This window comes from Vanacampus margaritifer, chromosome 17 (assembly GCF_051991255.1).
Source record: "Vanacampus margaritifer isolate UIUO_Vmar chromosome 17, RoL_Vmar_1.0, whole genome shotgun sequence".
Taxonomy (NCBI): Eukaryota; Metazoa; Chordata; class Actinopteri; order Syngnathiformes; family Syngnathidae; genus Vanacampus; species Vanacampus margaritifer.
This window is the reverse complement of record NC_135448.1, coordinates 15,848,380-15,867,263: the sequence shown is the minus strand read 5'-3', so window position 1 is coordinate 15,867,263 and position 18,884 is coordinate 15,848,380. Positions and strand designations below refer to the sequence as shown.

At 39.0% G+C, this 18,884-nt stretch overlaps 1 protein-coding gene across 2 annotated transcripts in view; it reads left to right on the top strand.

Annotated features, from left to right (window-relative positions):
- csmd2 (CUB and Sushi multiple domains 2) overlaps positions 1-18,884 on the top strand; it is a 197,389-nt gene that overhangs the window by 137,134 nt on the left and 41,371 nt on the right. For both annotated transcript variants that reach the window (XM_077549513.1, XM_077549512.1), the window contains exons 31-42: positions 2,112-2,306; positions 3,212-3,328; positions 5,913-6,026; positions 9,130-9,225; positions 9,417-9,620; positions 10,599-10,723; positions 12,521-12,617; positions 13,542-13,646; positions 13,853-13,971; positions 14,276-14,345; positions 16,927-17,043; positions 17,579-17,788. In XM_077549513.1, the coding sequence (XP_077405639.1) occupies positions 2,112-2,306; positions 3,212-3,328; positions 5,913-6,026; positions 9,130-9,225; positions 9,417-9,620; positions 10,599-10,723; positions 12,521-12,617; positions 13,542-13,646; positions 13,853-13,971; positions 14,276-14,345; positions 16,927-17,043; positions 17,579-17,788 (1,569 nt within the window). The remainder of the gene's footprint in view (positions 1-2,111; positions 2,307-3,211; positions 3,329-5,912; positions 6,027-9,129; positions 9,226-9,416; positions 9,621-10,598; positions 10,724-12,520; positions 12,618-13,541; positions 13,647-13,852; positions 13,972-14,275; positions 14,346-16,926; positions 17,044-17,578; positions 17,789-18,884) is intronic.

Here is an 18,884-nt window from a genome sequence, read left to right as displayed (position 1 = left end):
TATTTTTGACTCTTATTGTTCCGGCAAATTCTTCTCCAGTCGTGTATTTACAGCATGTGACAAAATGAGTCATAAACCACGGCCAATCTGGTCAGGCAGGTGGACTCCGTATGAGGCTCATAAAAATTCCAGTTTGCCCAATTTCAGTTTTTAACAGTAGTTAACCATTAGCAGATAAAATATGGATTAGCTCCCAGGTTTTGAACAAACAGCCTGGCACAAAAGCTCACAAAGCTCCCGGTCGTGGTATTTGGTGAACAGTGACGAGTTAACAAGTAGGCCCAGTGAGTGTTTGGTCAGGCTGCCATTGAAAATTGGAAATCTGCCTAAGGTGCTGTCAGCCTGTTTATCAAGCAATTTTTTTGTTTCCATGTCTCTGGCGGTGTCGGATGGGGCTCTCCGGGGAAATATGTAGCCCAAAATTTTCCATGGCCGAACCACATTTGAATTACGCGCACTGACATCAACCGACATACACCAAAACAAGCATCTTAACTCTTGCATCTGTCACTGTTGGGCTCATTTTTTAACTTCACCTCGAATCACGTCATGTAAACTCTTTAGTCTTTTTTTTTTTTCTCTTTTTTTTTTTTTTTTTTGCCAGGCTTTCCGTGTGCAAAGTTTCATGAGATTTTTTGCATGTTTAGACCCTCATAATCAGAGTTATTTTCTTGGCGAACAGTGTGTTGCCACGGCAACAGTGTTTTGTGAAAACTCCAATGAGGTAAGATAAGATAAGATTCACTGATTGTCACACCCACCTAAGTGGGGCGAAATTCATTCTCCGCATTTGAGAGTAGCGGTGAGCAGCAGCAGCAGCCGCGCTCGGGAATCATATGGTGATCTAACCTCCCAATTCCAACCCTTATTGCTGAGTGTCAAGCAGAGCGGCAATGGGTTCCCATTTTTATAGTCTTTGGTATGACCCGGCCGGGAATTGAACCCACGACCTCCCAGTCTCAGGGCGGACACTGTACCACTAGCCACTGAGCTGGTCTTTGATAAAAGGGTTCAACCTCTCTATAGCATTTGCTTTGGAGACCACTTGAAGATTAGCTCTTTGACTGCCAAAAACGTTAAATAATGTTTCGTAAAATCCTATGGAGGAGTGCCAAAGACGTTAAAAGACGTTTTTTTTCAAAACAGAGGTGAAACTAACCATTTTCTATTGTTGATTACTGAAAAACGGAATAAGGTAGAAACAAACTTTTTTTTCTGATGAAAGATGAGAGTCCAATCTTTCATTTGGTAGTATGTGTGTTTCCATAGTCCAAACACATAATTTTCTGTGGACCTTGAAAGATCAGTCAAAAATGCTTAAATCGGCTAGCACCCACGGCATCCCTTTTCTGAATACGGTTGGCAGTCAAAGAGTTAAACATGATATATGGTTGAAATCCAAAATCACGCTAGCAATTTAATGAATCCAATCAACTACGCAGTACACAACAGGAGCGAGCTAACTGAACCCCAGGCGGTGGAACAAGAGGAAATTGTAACAGAAGCCCTGCTAAGATACAGTAAACCCATGCCAGGGCCTCAGGCATGATTTGCTTAGATGCACATGGGGGGGGGTTATTAGCCATATATGGAAGTCAGCTGTGTTTAAGACTGAGATCAAGGAATGAGAATTATACGGAATTGACTTGTGGCCTCTCACATGGGTCTGCTTCACCTGAGAACTCGGCCAACAGATTGAGCAATACATCTTTCTTACAGCCTTATAAGTGGTGAACTTATGTGTGTTTGTATACGGCGTTAGTGCACATGTGTATGTGCATTGTCTTCTCCGCTCCGATGCACAACAAAGTTGTGCGAGATAAGCAGTTGTATGCACTCAGCAGACCTTGGCTCAGACCAACGCCACTCTCAATCAGCTGCCTGTCTATCTCCAAAGACATCCACATACCATCAGCCGCAGTAGATGAGACGGCGCTGTCAAGGGCCGGAGACAAAAGGCAGCCACTGAGATGGATTTACCAAAATATAAAAGCACACAAGCAAGCAAAAAAAACGTTTAGGGGCTACAAAAGAAAAAAATCCTTTCATTTACCGCATGTCAACATGTGTTTAACATGGCTGATTTTCCACCGTGCTGCCTTGCCGCGCAGAGAACCCGAGGGAGTCGTGCTTCGAGCCGGGTCTGGTGCGCAACGGGTCACGGGCAGGAAGCGAACTCAAGCTGGGCTCCGTCGTCACCTACCACTGCGACAGCGGCTACACACTAGAGGGAGAGCAAACCCTCACATGCATCATGGGAGCAGATGGCAAGCCAAGCTGGAACAAACCCAAACCCATCTGCACTGGTAAACACTGACATCTGGAGACAGTCCGTAGCACACACACAGTCCATACCAATGCTTTTATAGATTTAGCTTATGTAAACATACACTTTCGATGGCGGTTTGTGTGGTTTACTGATACAACGGAAACAGATTTAATCGCTCACCTGTATTTCATATTCACCCAGTAAACCCACAGAGACCCTTTAAAAATATTGCAGTGTCACTGTGGCACACACTAGTGACATCTTACATCCAAAGCCCAGGGATGTGATTTTTCCGCTAATTCGCGGAATTCCGCTTTTTTTATCTCCCCCCCCAAAAAAAAAAATTCCGATTTTTTTTTATTTATTTTTTTTATTAGTTGTTCATTGTGTATGCACATGACTCCGACAGATAACATCTTCTGCTATAACAAAGACATTTGTGGTATGCTCTAATATGAGTTACTTTTCATTTGGTCATGATACAATTATTTGTTCATGAAATTTGAACTATTCAACATTATTTATGTGTTAACTTAGTAATCAGATTTTCACATTTTGAGTTGACTAAAACTGCCATTTTATATGGGATAGTTCAATATACATTGAAAATTTATGCTGTTGTTTTGTCTATTTCTTTGTCATGTGAGTGCATTGAAAGTACTTAAAAACACGGAAAACCCATGAGCTCCGGGGGGCTTCGCCCCCCTTGTCCCCCCACCAGGGCACTGCCCTGGACCTAGCTGGGTGCCAGCGGCAAATTTTCAGATAATTTCACTTTGGTCAAATCACATCCCTGAAAGCCCAATCAGAAAAGAAAAAGTAATTTAGGAGTGATGGGCAGGCAGAGAGAAAATGAATCAAATATTACAAGCTCAGGGCATTTTTATTCCGTGCTTTGCCGTATTCTTGTTGGTCGTCTCACACTCTGACTTTTCTTTTCAGCACTCTGTGGTGGGCAGTACTCTGGTTTGGAAGGAGTGGTCCTGTCTCCTGGTTACCCTGGCAACTACAGCAGTGCGAGAATATGTCTTTACTCTGTGGTGGTTCCCCAAGATTACGGTAAGAAAGGAAATATTATTATTAATATCTGTTAGCGAGAGCCACTACATTGTGATAACTTACATTGATGTTTCTGCATTTGGCAATTTATTATTATATTATATTATTAGTATGGGATTTTTTTTAATGGGCTTTAGGTGAACTGATGAATACACACACGCTCGCACGCACGCACGCACACACGCACATACACATACTCACCCACATACAAAAAAAAAAAAAAATATATATATATATATATATATATATATATATATATATATGTGTGTGTATATGTATATGTATTTAAAAAAAAAACATTTATTAAATTTTTTTTAATTGATTTGTTGTTGTTTTTTTTAAAAAAAAAAAAAGGAGAGCAATGATGATGTCAAATCGAATGAACAATACTGAGCTCTCCTGTAAAGAAAAAAAAAAATAGAAAGGAAATATTATGTTTGCTGGTTTTTGGTAAAAGCTTAGACAGGTAGCCACTAGATGATGGTCAGATTTTTTTTCACAAGTTTCTTAAAACTTTTCCTCTAATTTCGAGCGGTTTCTGATGCAAAATTGACTGGGGTCAACAGCTTCAATTTTCCTTCAGGGATTACTATTGTCACTTTTCAACCATTTAATTCTCATCTAATTTTCTTAAAACTTTTAAGGGATTATTTCTCAATTCCAAAGAGAGTGGGATTCCTGCGGTAATAGTGACACTGCTTGTAAAAGTAAAACCACCTGAAAGCTCCCCAAGTGTTACTGTCACTGTAGCAATTGGATCGCTATTTTACATATCCAGCAAGGAATATATCCGACCTCTAATTGGTATCTGGAAGATTTGTATTTTTTTTTTTTAGCCTTTTGTATTTTCCATATTAAAAAAAGCTAAGCTTCTTGAACTTAAAATCGGATCAGCCACTCAAAAAATTAAATTAATTCAAACGAAGCAACTTTCTTAGTAATGTTGAAGTTGAAATACCCATTAGAAGATGTGATGACACTTCATATAAATTGGCTGACATTCCTCTTGTTGGAATCTCCATGAGGGACTGTGACGGAATTGGCAGTACACAATAGACCACATTTGCATTTTCCTAGAAAATGATTCCAAGAATAATGAAATGTAATAGAATTTGCACTTAACTCAATCAAAAATGGAATAAAACCTAATCATGTAATCGTTTGACCAATATGATAATAATAATAAAAAAAAATCCTTACTGTTATTATAATAGCATAGTTTTTTACATTATTGGAGATTTTATTACATTTCCAGATGGGTCTTTTTTCTCTCTGAAAACTGATAATGTAACATTTGACAGATAATGTAAAATAGATGTTTATTTTCAGTTCAAAGTTCTAAATTTTGTGTTTTTTGTTTTTTTATTTTTTTAACACTGTCTGATATAAATGGGGGTCATTGTTGGAGTTATTTGGCAGAGTTGATTCATTCGGTGTTAAACCAACTCAGCACAGAGTTAAACAAAGTAAGCTCCTCCCACTTTATTAGAAGTACTACGACTTCTGGGAGTGCTAATTGTTACAGTTACCTGTACCAGTTGTTTTATGTTTAGATTTTATTGTTAAACAATCAAAGACTATACTGTTCAAATTTTCGGAAAATATTTTTTATTTCATATTTGGTAAGAATTATTACATTATTGGGTTTTGATAGAATTTAGTGCAAATTGTATGACATTTTCAGGCATGATTACATCTTCAGGAAATCATTACATTATAGGCTGCTACAAGGCCCAATAATAAATATTTCTGGTATTTAACTCTTTGACTGCCAAAAACGTTAAATAACGTTTAGTAAAATCCTATGGAGGATTGCCAAAGACGTTAAAAGACGTTTTTTTTTCAAAACAGAGGTGAAACTAACCATTTTCTATTGTTGATTACTGAAAAACGGAATAAGGTAGAAACAAAAAAAAAATTCTGATGAAAGATGAGAGTCCAATCTTTCATTTGGTAGTATGTGTGTTTCCATAGTCTAAACACATAATTTTCTGTGGGCCTTGAAAGATCAGTCAAAAATGCTTAAATCGGCTGGCACCCACGGCATCCCTTTTCTGAAAACGTCTGGCAGTCAAAGAGTTAATGGGACCTTTTCTTCTGGAATGTAGGCAGAGATGCTATTTAAACCATTGACAAAGATCAGTTAATGCCCGGTTGTTACTCTGACGTTACGGTCCAGCACCTGATGAAACACACTGACCTCTGGTGACCCTTCATCTCCTCCAGTTTCCAATGTCCTCTTTGTTCTTCCACTTGTAAAGCCGACACAGATTAGATCTGAAAGGTTAAATGTGTTCCAGCGATGGCGGTTGAGAGGGTTGGTTTACAGGATGAGTGGTGACAGTACATAAAGATATTGGCTGTTGCTAGAAAACCTTTCATCTGCTGACAAAACATCAGTAGTTTTAATATTCGCTTTTGTCAGATAGATCGGGTACTGCTTGTGCTTTCATAACTGCTGACATCCACCTTACATAAGTTCAAGAGAGGACCTTCTGACTGAAATGCAGATATTCTCTCACAATCATGCTCCCAAATTTCACAATGAGATTTGTAATTCCACCACCTGTATGTCCTTTTCTAGTGGTCTTCAGCCAGTTTGCATTCTTCCAGACAGCTTTGAATGACGTTGTGGAGGTTTTTGATGGGCCCACGCAGTCCTCCCGTGTTCTTAGCTCCTTGTCTGGAGCGCACACAGGTAACACATTCTATTTCTTATTGTTGACATGAGTGAGGAGTGAGGAATAACATGTTTATGCTACGACCTTTGTGATGAGCGTTCCATTGACACATTGCTGACAGAAGTAAAGACGTGGCGGCAGATGGGCTCTACCGAGCTGTAAACGGCTCCATCAACTTGCTTCGTCGCAGAGATAACAAATCATTAGACATGCTCAAGATCACATGCAAATACACCTGTATTAGTGTGACACAAACACGTGTACGTGCAAGCAGTTATATACAGTAGATGAGCAGGCAAGTATTTACTTATTGTACATATGGACCAGCACGTTTTTCAGGTGGAAGGAAATTTAGTTATGTGGTTTTTAATTCAAATACAAAAATTGGCACTAATCACATGATGTTGATTTGTATTCTGTTGGTCATGTTGATTGGAGATCGAACTTGCCGGTTTGGGAACACCAGCGCTACCAGTGAGCTAAATTTCTGAGCCGCTTATTTGAACGCTGACATAATAGATTAAAAATCAGTCTGAATCCTGGTCTTTTTTTTTTTTTATTGCTCCTCCATATCTGGAAGGACTTTCCTTTGCCACATATTGCACAGTAATTCCAGTAAATTCATAAATTACAGTATATGACTGATTAGTTTTCCATCTTTTCTCAACTTCCCAATTTGCTTTGTTTTCACAAGACATCTCTCTGGTTTCCATATTTGATACAGTAGCAACTGTATATATATATATATATATATATATATATATATATATATATATATATATATATATATATATATATATATATATATATATATATGCTACACGGTTAACCCGATTAAGTTAGCAGAACTCAAAAAATGAGGTAATCGGTTGCCTCAATTTTTTTGATTGATCAACTCAAAAGTTAAAGTTTTCCACAATTTGAATGGTTCCAGTTTATTTTTTTTACATACAATACACAGTTACTTAGAAGATTTCTGATACAGCAACTCAATTATTCTCAGTTGCTTACTTGCTAATGTTAGTTTAGAAATCAGAGCATCGCTGTATCTCGGCCAGTCTGCGACTTGACAGAAGCAAATGATGATTCCTTTGTGTCTATGGCATACTGGGAAAAACAGAAGAAGAAGAAAAAAACATTTAGGTTCCTGCTCAATAAACACAACACCATATTAACTGGGGAATCCTTTCGGCCAACTCTCAAAACTCACTAAGCAAGCAGAGCTCACACTGTTTGGCAAAGAAGACAGACTTTAGTTCAACAAAAGTGGTGCCCCCAAAGAGACAGAAAACACAAGTGTGCAGGATTGAACTCAATCAATTAAAATATGTGCCCTAATAATTTTTTGGTGGTATTTTGTTAAGGTTTATACGTCCTCTCAGGTTCTTCTACTCTTGCATGGAACATGTTTATCGCTTAACAGCTGGAGCATTAATCTCAGCCATAACTGCTGAATCCAAACCAGCTAACACCATCGACTCCTTTCGGCGACAAAGTCTTTCCTTCAAATCAGTGCGCAGAAGCTGTAAATGGGTGACCTGGTTTGCAACTGGAAGCTGACCAGAGGCTTGATAAGCAACATGCTGACACATGTCTGATCTGCTAAGGTGAACACATTCCCCCGCATAGCGAATGATGAAACGGTCACCATGACAGCATTCTACCGGGGCCTTCCTGCAATTAACTACCCAGCATGCCCTGGGGTCTCAGCAGTGGTACCCGAGCAGTCACGGCCATGACACTTGTAGCTGGAGTTCTTTTTTTTTTTTTGATGCAACACCTACAGGAGCAGATATATTAAACACATATGTGGAATAAGATGACAGTACAGGTTGGGGAGATACACAGACACACACATAGCGGGATGTTTCCTCAGGGGGTTAAGCATGTCTGCCTCCCCACTACAGTGTGACAGCAAGCAGACACGGTGTAATGAGATCCTCCGCCGAGAGGCAGTCGGCAGTTTGAGCAGCAAAGACTGAGAGGCAGAGATGCTCAAGCATGATATCATGTTCAGCGCCTCCCATCTCTGTAGAAACGTCACCGGGGTTTAATTAAGATGTTGTGGGCCGTTTGAGGTCATTCCAAAGATGCAGTTTGTGTTTTGGTCTTCTGTCAAAAAGATATTCCAATATCTGTACAAGTAATTATAGTCTGGTGGTGAAAGAAAGCTGAAAATGAAGTACATGGCAGCATTACAGTATTTGATTCATTGAAGATAAAATTTGGGATGGTCTCAATGGTGTGTGCATTTGAAGACTGAAGAACAATTGCCTAGGAAACAAGTTGGTGTAGGGCAGGGTACACCGATTCCAGTCCTCGAGGTCTGGTGTCCTGTAGGTTTTAGATGTTTCCGCCCACTAGCACACCTGATTCATAGAATCAGCTCATCAGCATGCCTGAAAACAATCCTGATCTTTAGGATCAGGTGTGTTGGTAGGCGGAAACATCTCAAACCTGCAGGACCCCGGACCTGACCAGACGGTTTAAACCGCTTTTGAGCATCGTGTCCCGAGTCTCAGCGGATTTTGCCAGCCCCATTATTTTGTCCAATTTTTACACCCCATCCCGACATTCCGTTTTTTCTTTCTTTTTTTTGTCTGTTTTTTGATCTCTTATACTCTGCTGCCACCTGCTGGCCGTTTTATCAAAAAACGACCATTGCTTTAAGCGACCTCTTCAGGTCAGAAGCTGCACCAAAGCCTTCTGTATGTTCTAGTCGAGCATAAAAAAAAAAGCATAACAAACGTATAAATATGTTTTTGGGACCATGGCAAACGTTTTTGGGAGCAAATGAGGTAATTTTGTCCACACTAGTTTTCAGTGGCTCAAGTATGCAAACTGTTAGAGCGCATCTTAATTTTACACATATGGCCTGCTGGTGAGCCATGACTCCAGTGACATTCAAACCCCTCCTGAAAGCGTAGAATGTCCTTTAGGTAATGTCTACATGGCCCAAAGCCTAGCACAGTGTAGGTGGTAAACCCAAGCATGAATTGAATTCTGTATTTCACACTCAACCGAGTGAAACCAGGAGAGATGAGTAGAGTGTGCGGCGCTTACGCATATACAGTTTGCACTGAGAGCACTTAGTTTATAACATTGCCAATTGTCTCTCAGGCGAGTCATTGCCGTTGGCGACAACCAACCAAATCCTGATACGCTTCACCTCGAAAGGCCAATCTAGCTCGAGGGGATTCCACCTGGTCTACCAGGGTGAGTGAGTTTATATGACGCAAATTGTACTTTAGATTCTGAAAATTCTCATTCGCTGACCATGAGTGATTCTAGGATGACTTCAAACTCGATTGCTCTTCAACATCTAAGGACTCGTAATAAAATATTAAATGAGTTCAGATTTTAATTCACTTATTCATCCATTTGTTTCCATTTCCTGCTCTCTAAAGCTGTGCCACGGACCAGTGCAACGCAGTGCAGCTCGGTCCCCGAGCCCCGGAATGGCCGACGAATGGGCAACAATTTTGCCGTTGGCGCCGTGATCCGCTTTGAGTGCAGCCCAGGTTATGTGCTCGAGGGATCGGCCGCCATTGAATGTTTGACAGTGCCCAATGCACTGGCTCAGTGGAACAGCTCCATCCCCAGCTGCATAGGTAGGACATGGATCTTGTGCAGAGACACACACGCTGGTTTTCATCTTCCGTTCTTTCTTCTCTCCTTGCCTTGTGTGTGAATCTTATTTAACCTGACGCAGATTTGTGCTGCAATCCATTGCCTGTAGAGCCAATAGTCAGCCATGCAGCACACAGGTGGCAGGCAGTTTCATAAAGTAAACCCCAGCAGAAATACATTGAGGAGTCCACATGTTCAAAAATGGAATATCCGCCAACACACACACAAGAAGCTGTAACAGATGTGCTCACCAGGTGTTTGTTGGAAGACGGTAGTGAAAGAATTGCATGTGGTTAGACTATAATGTTTTATAAAGTATAAGTTTTATAAATAAATAAATAATAAACAACAAACCAGTTTAGTTACATCCATAATATATATACAGGGAGTCCTCAAGTTACGGCGGAGTTCCGTTCCTACGCTGGCGATGTAACGCGAATTTCGACTTAAGTCGGATTTCCCCCGTTAAAGTCGGTATTTACACCAAAATACTTAAAAAAAAAAAAAACATACATATTTGCGCAACCTGGAACAGGAGAACCAATATTTCGTGGTTCCGCACGCACATGAATTGCTGACGGATGGCAGCGCAGAGCTAATTCGGACGTAAACACGGATATGTGACGCGCCTGATTGTGAGCCGTCCTGCTGATGGACATCCGTTGCTGGAGGTAACAACACAACTTTAAATAACTTTAAAATGGCGTGATTACTGTGGGAAATTAACGAAAAAAAGGTGCTACGGATGAAGTAACTGGAGGACTACAGATGAACTATATATATATATATATATATATATATATATATATATATATATATATATATAGTTCATCTAATAAAAAATGGGATCAAAAACAAGTGTTGCGTTTATATTTTTGTCGAGTATACATATATATATATATATATGATTACAGCACATTCATCTATATGGTTGGTTAATATGCTGCTCTCATCCACAGTTCCATGTGGAGCTAATCTTACTCAACGTACCGGGACCATTTTATCACCTGGGTTTCCAGAGCCTTACCTCAACAGCCTCAACTGTGTCTGGAAGATTACGGTTCCTGAGGGATCCGGAATACAGGTTTGTATTGTATTTATATTGAGAGCTGAGGTTCATGGACAGTTTACTGCAAAAAAAGTTCATTTCCTTCAGGAAAGGGGAAATATGATCCAATCACTTAAGACACGCAAAATAGAATTTTATTTGCAAACCAGCATTTACAGGAACATTTTATTCATGTTGTGTGTTTACCATTCGCCTGCAAATGGCCTGACCACCGCACACGCGTGGTGGTGTGTAATTAGCTGACCAAGCACAGATTAACATCTAATTAGCACTATTCCAATCCAATTGTAGTTCTAGATGTAAAGAAGAAGGACCGTTTATAAACATTAAACGGGCTGATTTCGCAAATAAATTAAAATTAGATTGCACCTGTGACAAATGTGTATTCACGTTTCTCCTCACTTAGTCGTTCTTTGCAGGAGTTTGTCGCTTAGTCTTTGGGGATCTGCCAGATGGAAAGTTTCTTGGCGTACAGTTTAGCTTCTGCGGCTAATGACCTCAGTGCTGTCCCTTAGCTATTAGCTCCCGTCACCCCAGCTGAATGTCTTTAGGTCAGAAATATGACACAACAACCTTAATATCAACGTGCTACACATATAATTTCTGAGTGTATGTACCTGCATTTCCCTCACTGACATTGTGCTTTGAAGAGATGACGTGCCAATTTAGAGGGTTTGCTATTCTAGTCTCCATACGCTAATAACGTAATCCTCTCATCTGTTGTACTCCAGAGTCATTGTCCCAATTTCATTGTCTTTGTCACCTTTTCCGTGTCTTAAGGAGACACAAAGAAGCTGGTTTTCATTTGTGCTTCAGCATAACACAGACATTGCAATGTGGCTGATGCAAAAGTCAAACATTTATGTTGTATGCGTTTGCATGCTACTGTTCTTCAACTGAGTGGATTATTTCGATTTTTTTTCTCTGGCCAATTAATAAAAGATGCCCCACAATAATTGGCACGTACACAACCCAGTGTTGAAAGAATTGGGTGATCTAAATGAGAGTGAGAGAAGAACGAGCTATCATGGACCATCTTTGCGAAACGTGGAAATTGAACCCTTCAAAAGGGTGACCAAACGTCCTCTTTTGCCTGGACATTAAATCATGAATATATCCGGTTTTCGTTGCACAACAAATGGGAGGCGGAGTGCACCGTGTTACCGAGACTGGTAGAGCGTGGAGGTCCTGAGCTGTATCAACCGTCCAGAGCTTAGCTCACTGGTAGTACTGCCAAACCGGAGGGTATGGGTTTGATCCGGCTCGAAAAGGTCAATCATGGCCTTACAATATTATGTCATTTTTTTTTTATTATTTTGTCAAGTAAGACTTCAAAAGAAAGTTTTTTTTTTTTTTTTTGGTGGAAATCAAAATGTGATCACCCTAGTGAGTCCCACATAAACATAATATGCTAACGTCAAGGGCAGGCTCATTTTAGCCCTCTCCAAAGCATCCGCTAAAACAATTTTTTTGTCAACTTTGAGTGCTAGCTTTCCAGATTTTTTTTTCATCAATGGTAGTACGGTATTATCAGACTTTCTGCCACATGGTTTGTCAAGAACTGATCACGTTTAAAAAAAAAAAAACTCGACATGGCTAGCATAAATTGCACTAAACACCTATGACGTTTCCACATGCAAAGATGACAAAAACTTTAACTCCCAAGAATGCCGATAGCCACATTCCTGTCCGAATGATACCTGAAAGGAAAGGAAAGTGTATTGTGATATTCTGAACAGTTAGCAAGACCACTTTTTTTATTTTTATTCATAATATTCACTGTTCTCATTCTCCTGTATGCTCTCCTCTCAGATCCAGGTCATCAGCTTTGTCACAGAACAGAACTGGGACTCGTTGGAGGTGTTTGATGGAGGCGACAATACTGACACCTTACTTGGAAGTTTCTCAGGTAGTCTATTACTTGTTTTGGCCTGGAGCCATGTTTTTTTTTTTTTTTTCTGGCTGTTAGACTACTGATTTCTCAACCAGGGATGTGATTTTTCCGCTAATTCGCGGAATTCCGCTTTTTTTTATCTCCCCCATAAAAAAAAAAAATCTGATTATTTTTTTTTTTTTTTTTTTTTAGTAGTTCATTGTGTATGCACATGACTCCGACAGATAACATCTTCTGCTATAACAAAGACATTTGTGGTATGCTCTAATATGAGTTACTTTTCATTTGGTCATGATACAATTATTTGTTCATGAAATTTGAACTCTTCAACATTATTTATGTGTTAACTTAGTAATCACATTAGTTAGATATGATGATATTCTCAGTGATAGTTTTTAAAAGCAAAGGCAGTCCAATGTTTTTGAATGTGACTGATTTTGAGTTGACTAAAACTGCCATTTTATATGGGATAGTTCAATATACATTGAAAATTTATGCTGTTGTTTTGTCTATTTCTTTGTCATGTGAGTGCATTGAAAGTACTTAAAAACACGGAAAACCCATGAGCTCCGGGGGGCTTGGACCTAGCTGGGTGCCAGCGGCCCCCAGACCCCCCGGCTAAATTTTCAGATAATTTCACTTTGGTCAAATCACATCCCTGCTCAACACAAAAAACAATTGTGTGTTGATCGTTATACTCAACACAATTATTATCCTCATGCTGTTTTGTCTTTGGAGTTAATTGATGTGTGGTAACTTTGTTAATCTCCCTTTTATAGCAAGAGGTAATAGTCTTTTTTTTTGAAACCGAGAAATAAAAATGCTAATGTTAGGAAAGCAGCGTTTAAAGCTATTTGTAAGAAAGTGAAGCAGTTAGTCATGGTCAGCTTAAGCAACAGATAGGATCACTAAATACCTACGATTTATTTTCTCCCCAAGGCACCACAGTTCCAGCTCTCCTCAACAGTACTTCCAATCAACTATACCTCCACTTTTTCTCCGATATTAGCGTGTCTGCTGCTGGATTCAGGCTGGAATACAAAAGTAAGTTCAAATGATAATAATGAATGGAACTCGCCGACACCTCAAAGACAACTATGATTTTTTATTTTTTTTTTACTCACTTACACGTTTCCACTGTGGGTCATACATTGCAATTAGAGTGTTTAATTTACATTTAAAAAGATTAACTTGTACTTTAGAAATTTGACATATAATTCTGAATTAATTTGCATATTTTATCCCTTCAGCTGTGTCACTAACCAGCTGTCCCGAGCCCGTCATTCCTATGAATGCCATCAGGATTGGGGAGCGTCTTCAGATGAATAATGTGGTGTCTTTTCAGTGTGAACCCGGATACACGCTACAGGTAAAATCAGAAAGCAGTATGTATGACAAGTGGTATATAGCAAACGTCGATCTTTTGGAGACAACAAATAGGCACCACCTTCCAATCATTCCGTTAATTTTTTTTTACGGCCATAGTTCTCCTTCTGCATCGATCTTTGTCACTTCCAGATAGATTTTGTAATTTAGTCGCTCCATGAAGTCATTTGGAGACGACGGGCAGCTGCTTCAAACAATTAGAGCTCCAGATTTGAGTGAGCGCAGATAAATTCACGCCCATTTTGTTGCATTTTTTCCACTCTCTCTGCACATGGTCTACCTTGAAGGGGAATTCGCATATCACCTGTATGCCCGGAACCGTCCGAAGATGGAACTACCCTCCGCCTCTATGCATCGGTAAGAAGAACTGTTTCTTATTTGCTTCCGTGTTCTTTTCCCTGTTCTCCTGGCCTTCTTCTATGGGCTGACAACTTTTCCTCAGGGATCATTCTCTCCCTTTGCTCCCGAGATACTTATTTAAAACGCTACAAGGCCATGATCTCGCTTTTAAGGCTTGTGATCTTGACACTGTGGCATCAACAGCTTTATGTTGTCGCTTCGAATTCAAAGGGAGCAAGTTTCATTTTAGGCTTATCCCTCAGGGTAGTGCAAATCAATAGGGTGATACTCTTTTTAACCCCAAAGATAAAACAACAGAGTGAATTAGGGCATTTGAGGTTATTTAATCCAGTGTTACTCACCCTTTATAACGGCAATGAACCCGTTTTACTTAAGTACATTCAAACGTAATTGCAAATACATTTAAATGTGCTTACAATTATTAATGAATGTACTCGTAGACTACATGCTAAAAGCTTAGCATGTTTTCCCCATAATGCTATGGGGTATTTACCCTGCATGTGCATAACCCGTGGCACCATGGAAAAGTTTTTAGCATTTAGCCTACAAATACGTTAGAACGTACTTGCAAATACTCTCAAACGTACTTGCAAATACTGTACGTATTTGCCAGACAAACATTTTTTTACTCCACATTGGCATTTCCATGCATCCGTAAGCACCGTCCCAAAAAAAAGACTCTTATTTCACTAGAAAAAAAAGCATGTTTTTAGTTTCTTTTATTTCTAATCAGCAGTAAAGTATTGATTGGTTCCACCAAAACACTGGTTTCTGAAAAGAAATGTGTCAAGCAGGACACTGACCTTGACGCTATGCATCAAGCTATAAAAAAAAAAGAAATACAAGACTAATAAAGGGATTTTGATGGAAAAATAATAATTTACACTGACGGCACACTAGTGTGCCACGGTACCCCGGTTGGGAATTACTAATTAATTTAATCCTATGAATCATGTGAGAGTGCTTTGACAAACAATTTCCATTATGCCAGCGATTGCTTGAAGTCTGGGAAATTCATAAATCCACATTTCCTGTTTGCAACCTTCCTTGAGCATACGAAACGCAGCCATTATTTATTCCTGAGAGAAAAATAATTGTACATCACCCACATTTTTTTTCCTCTGGGGTGACTCTCTACTTTGTCTTAGGTAGGCTGTTTTTCTCATTTCTTTTCCCCTTCCTCCCCACAATTCTTTATCCTCCCCCCCTTCCAGGACCACTCACTGTTTTCTGCTTTAGTCAGCTGATGCTTTTAACATCAGTTTAACGTTCTTTCATCTTTCTTTGTGTCTTATTTCACGGCTTCTCTCGTTTCATCTTTCTTGATGCCATCATCATTTTATTTCGAACTATTTTGAGTCTTCGTCCTGGATTTCAGTCAAGGAAATTGTATCCACCGGTGGTTTAAGATGAAAGGGACACTGACAAACGCAAGATGAGATCTCAATTAAAAATATATATATAATATGCAGCGTGTGCAACATACAGTGCTTAACAAATTTTGTACACCACCCAATGTAAAGTTTATGCTACAGTTAACAGTATTGTTACTTATTACTGTAATGGAAATACACCAGCATGTAGACGCTCTGAAGATGAAGAGCTGACTGTCATAGCAGTGGAAGGATATACTGTACCATGTTTTTTTTTTAAGATGAAACCCAGCAGCAGCAAATACAATGAAAACAGCTGGGTGCCCAAAGTTGAACCCTGTGGAACACCATATTAGAACACATCGGCGCAATCAAGGCTAACACAAAATGTCTTGAAATGGCTGAAACATCTTATTCAAACCTTACTGGCAAACCTCCATGATGTTATGTTCTTACAAGAAAAATGTCTTTCTCTAAATAAATAGCATTTAATCCGTATTGGTGATTTTTATGTATTAAGCAATGAATTCCAACTCTATATTTTATACAGTGTTATATTTTTTTAAAGATATTCTGCCCATATAATAATATAAACAGGGATGTGATTTTTCCGCTAATTCGCGGAATTCCGCTTTTTTTATCTCCCTCCAAAAAAAAAAAAAAATTTTTTTTAATTTTATTTTTATTTTTTTTAGTAGTTCATTGTGTATGCACATGACTCCAACAGATAACATCTTCTGCTATAACAAAGACATTTGTGGTATGCTCTAATATGAGTTACTTTTTATTTGGTCATGATACAATTATTTGTTCATGAAATTTGAACTCTTCAACATTATTTATGTGTTAACTTAGTAATCACATTAGTTAGATGTGATAGTTTTTAAAAGCAAAGGCAGTCCAATGTTTTTGAATGTGACTGATTTTGAGTTGACTAAAACTGCCATTTTATATGGGATAGTTCAATATACATTGAAAATTGATGCTGTTGTTTTGTCTATTTCTTTGTCATGTGAGTGCATTGAAAGTACTTAAAAACACGGAAAACCCATGAGCTCCGGGGCCCCTTGTCCCCCCACCAGGGCACTGCCCTGGACCTAGCTGGGTGCCAGCGGCCCCCAGACCCCCGGCTAAATTTTCAGATAATTTCACTTTGGTCAAATCACATCCCTGTATAAAATGATGCTTTTACTGGTTCCCACCAGCCCAATGTGGAGGAATTCGGGAGGAGATGGAGGGCATGATACTCAGCCCCGGTTTCCCTGGCAACTATCCTAGCAACAGTGACTGCACATGGAGAATCTACCTGCCTGTTGGTTACGGTAAGAATCAGGCTCTCCGAAAAGCTTTTAAAACGGCACAAATCATTCAGAGTGTGCTAAAACTAGATTCTGTATCATCAATTTGGCCGTTGGCACATGAGAGTGAACACTTTTCTTGGACGATTTTCAAGTTCTTGTGCTATTCGCCCTTTTTAATTACTTTTTTTTCCTTGGGAACAGTCAGTGGAGAAGTATTGAGCTTCATTCATGAGTACGCTTTCTGAATTTAAAAAAAAAAAACAATACAATGGGGGTCATTCAACAGACCATTACTGTAATATGAACATTCATTGTCTTAATTGCCCCCGAGACATTGATGATGAGCAGAAGAAGTAATTAGTTATTTTTTAAGTCGAACTGCAAATGGCACAGGTCCAGCTTATGCGCTTCATTTTGATGATTATCTGAGTGGTAATATATAACAACAAGTCTTATTTTGGTGTTGTGCTGTTGGATTTTGCAAGGTTTTTCTTATCCTATTATCGCCATGTTACCAAGAAAGAAAATATGGTCAATTGTGTTATTTTCTTTCCAGGAGCCCACGTACAGTTTCTTAATTTCTCCACCGAAGCCAACCACGATTTCCTTGAAATACGCAACGGACCACTGGACACGAGTGCCGTCATTGGACGATTCAGCGGGCAGGATGTTCCTTCCTCGCTTCTCACCACTTCACATGAGACTACCGTTTATTTCCATAGTGACCATTCGCAGAACAAACCAGGGTTCCGGTTCGAGTATCAAGGTAAGTGACCTTGATGTTGAAGAACTTTTACTTCACGCTCTGGGATTATTTTCAAACTGTCTGGTTTAATTTGCAGTTCACATTAATATTGATATAATCACCAGGATACGTTTTTGCTAATTGTGAAAGTGACTTGGCCTCAGTATTCAGAGTTAACTTCAACCGCAGAGCTTGATAAAACCCATCGTCACTTCAATGTATTTTAGCCGAGGTGCATTTAATATATTGAACTGTTTGCCTGGAAAATTATAGTATCGTCAGAAAAATAATGAATAATGACTTGTAAAGGCAGAATGCTGTATCATAATTTTGCTTCCCTCATTCCATCAAGTTCATTTATTAACTATCAGTGATGTGAGGTGTGTATCATCAAACCTTTTTAATCACTTTATACCAAACTGTTGATCACTTAAAAGATCTATTTATTTTGCCTAAAGAAAGTTTCACGACATATTACCGTGGTTGCAACGGCTCCCGGCACCACACACATTTTTTTGTTTGATTCCACAAACATTGGTGAATAGAAAAATAGCAATACATATTTACATAATTATACGTAAATGACCATATAAATCAACCATTATATTTGCAAATACCCCTGTTTTCAGCATTTGCATGAGTTATCGCATGCGATAGGGAATCTGTGATCCATAGAAATCTATTTCTTCCATCATATTTACATCCTGGCTCTTTTAGCGGCAACTCCTGCTCCACATTTGTATCCAAAGGGGAAAACGGGAGCTGTTTACAAAGACTATTTTTTTTTTCTTTTTTCTCAGGAGAGCTCAGTATTGTTCATTCGATTTGACATCATCATTGCTCTCCTTTTTTTAAAAAAACAAACAAACAAATCAATTAAAAAAATTTTAATAAATGTTTTTTTTTTTTTTTTAAATATATATACATATATATATACATATACACACATATATATATATATATATTTATATATATATATATTTTTTTGTATGTGGGTGTGTGTGTGTGTGTGCGTGCGTGCGTGCGTGCGAGCGTGTGTGTAATACAAACACTATTTCTAATGGCTCAAGACCAATACACACCTTTTGCCAGAAGGACTTTGACAGGGAAAACCTTG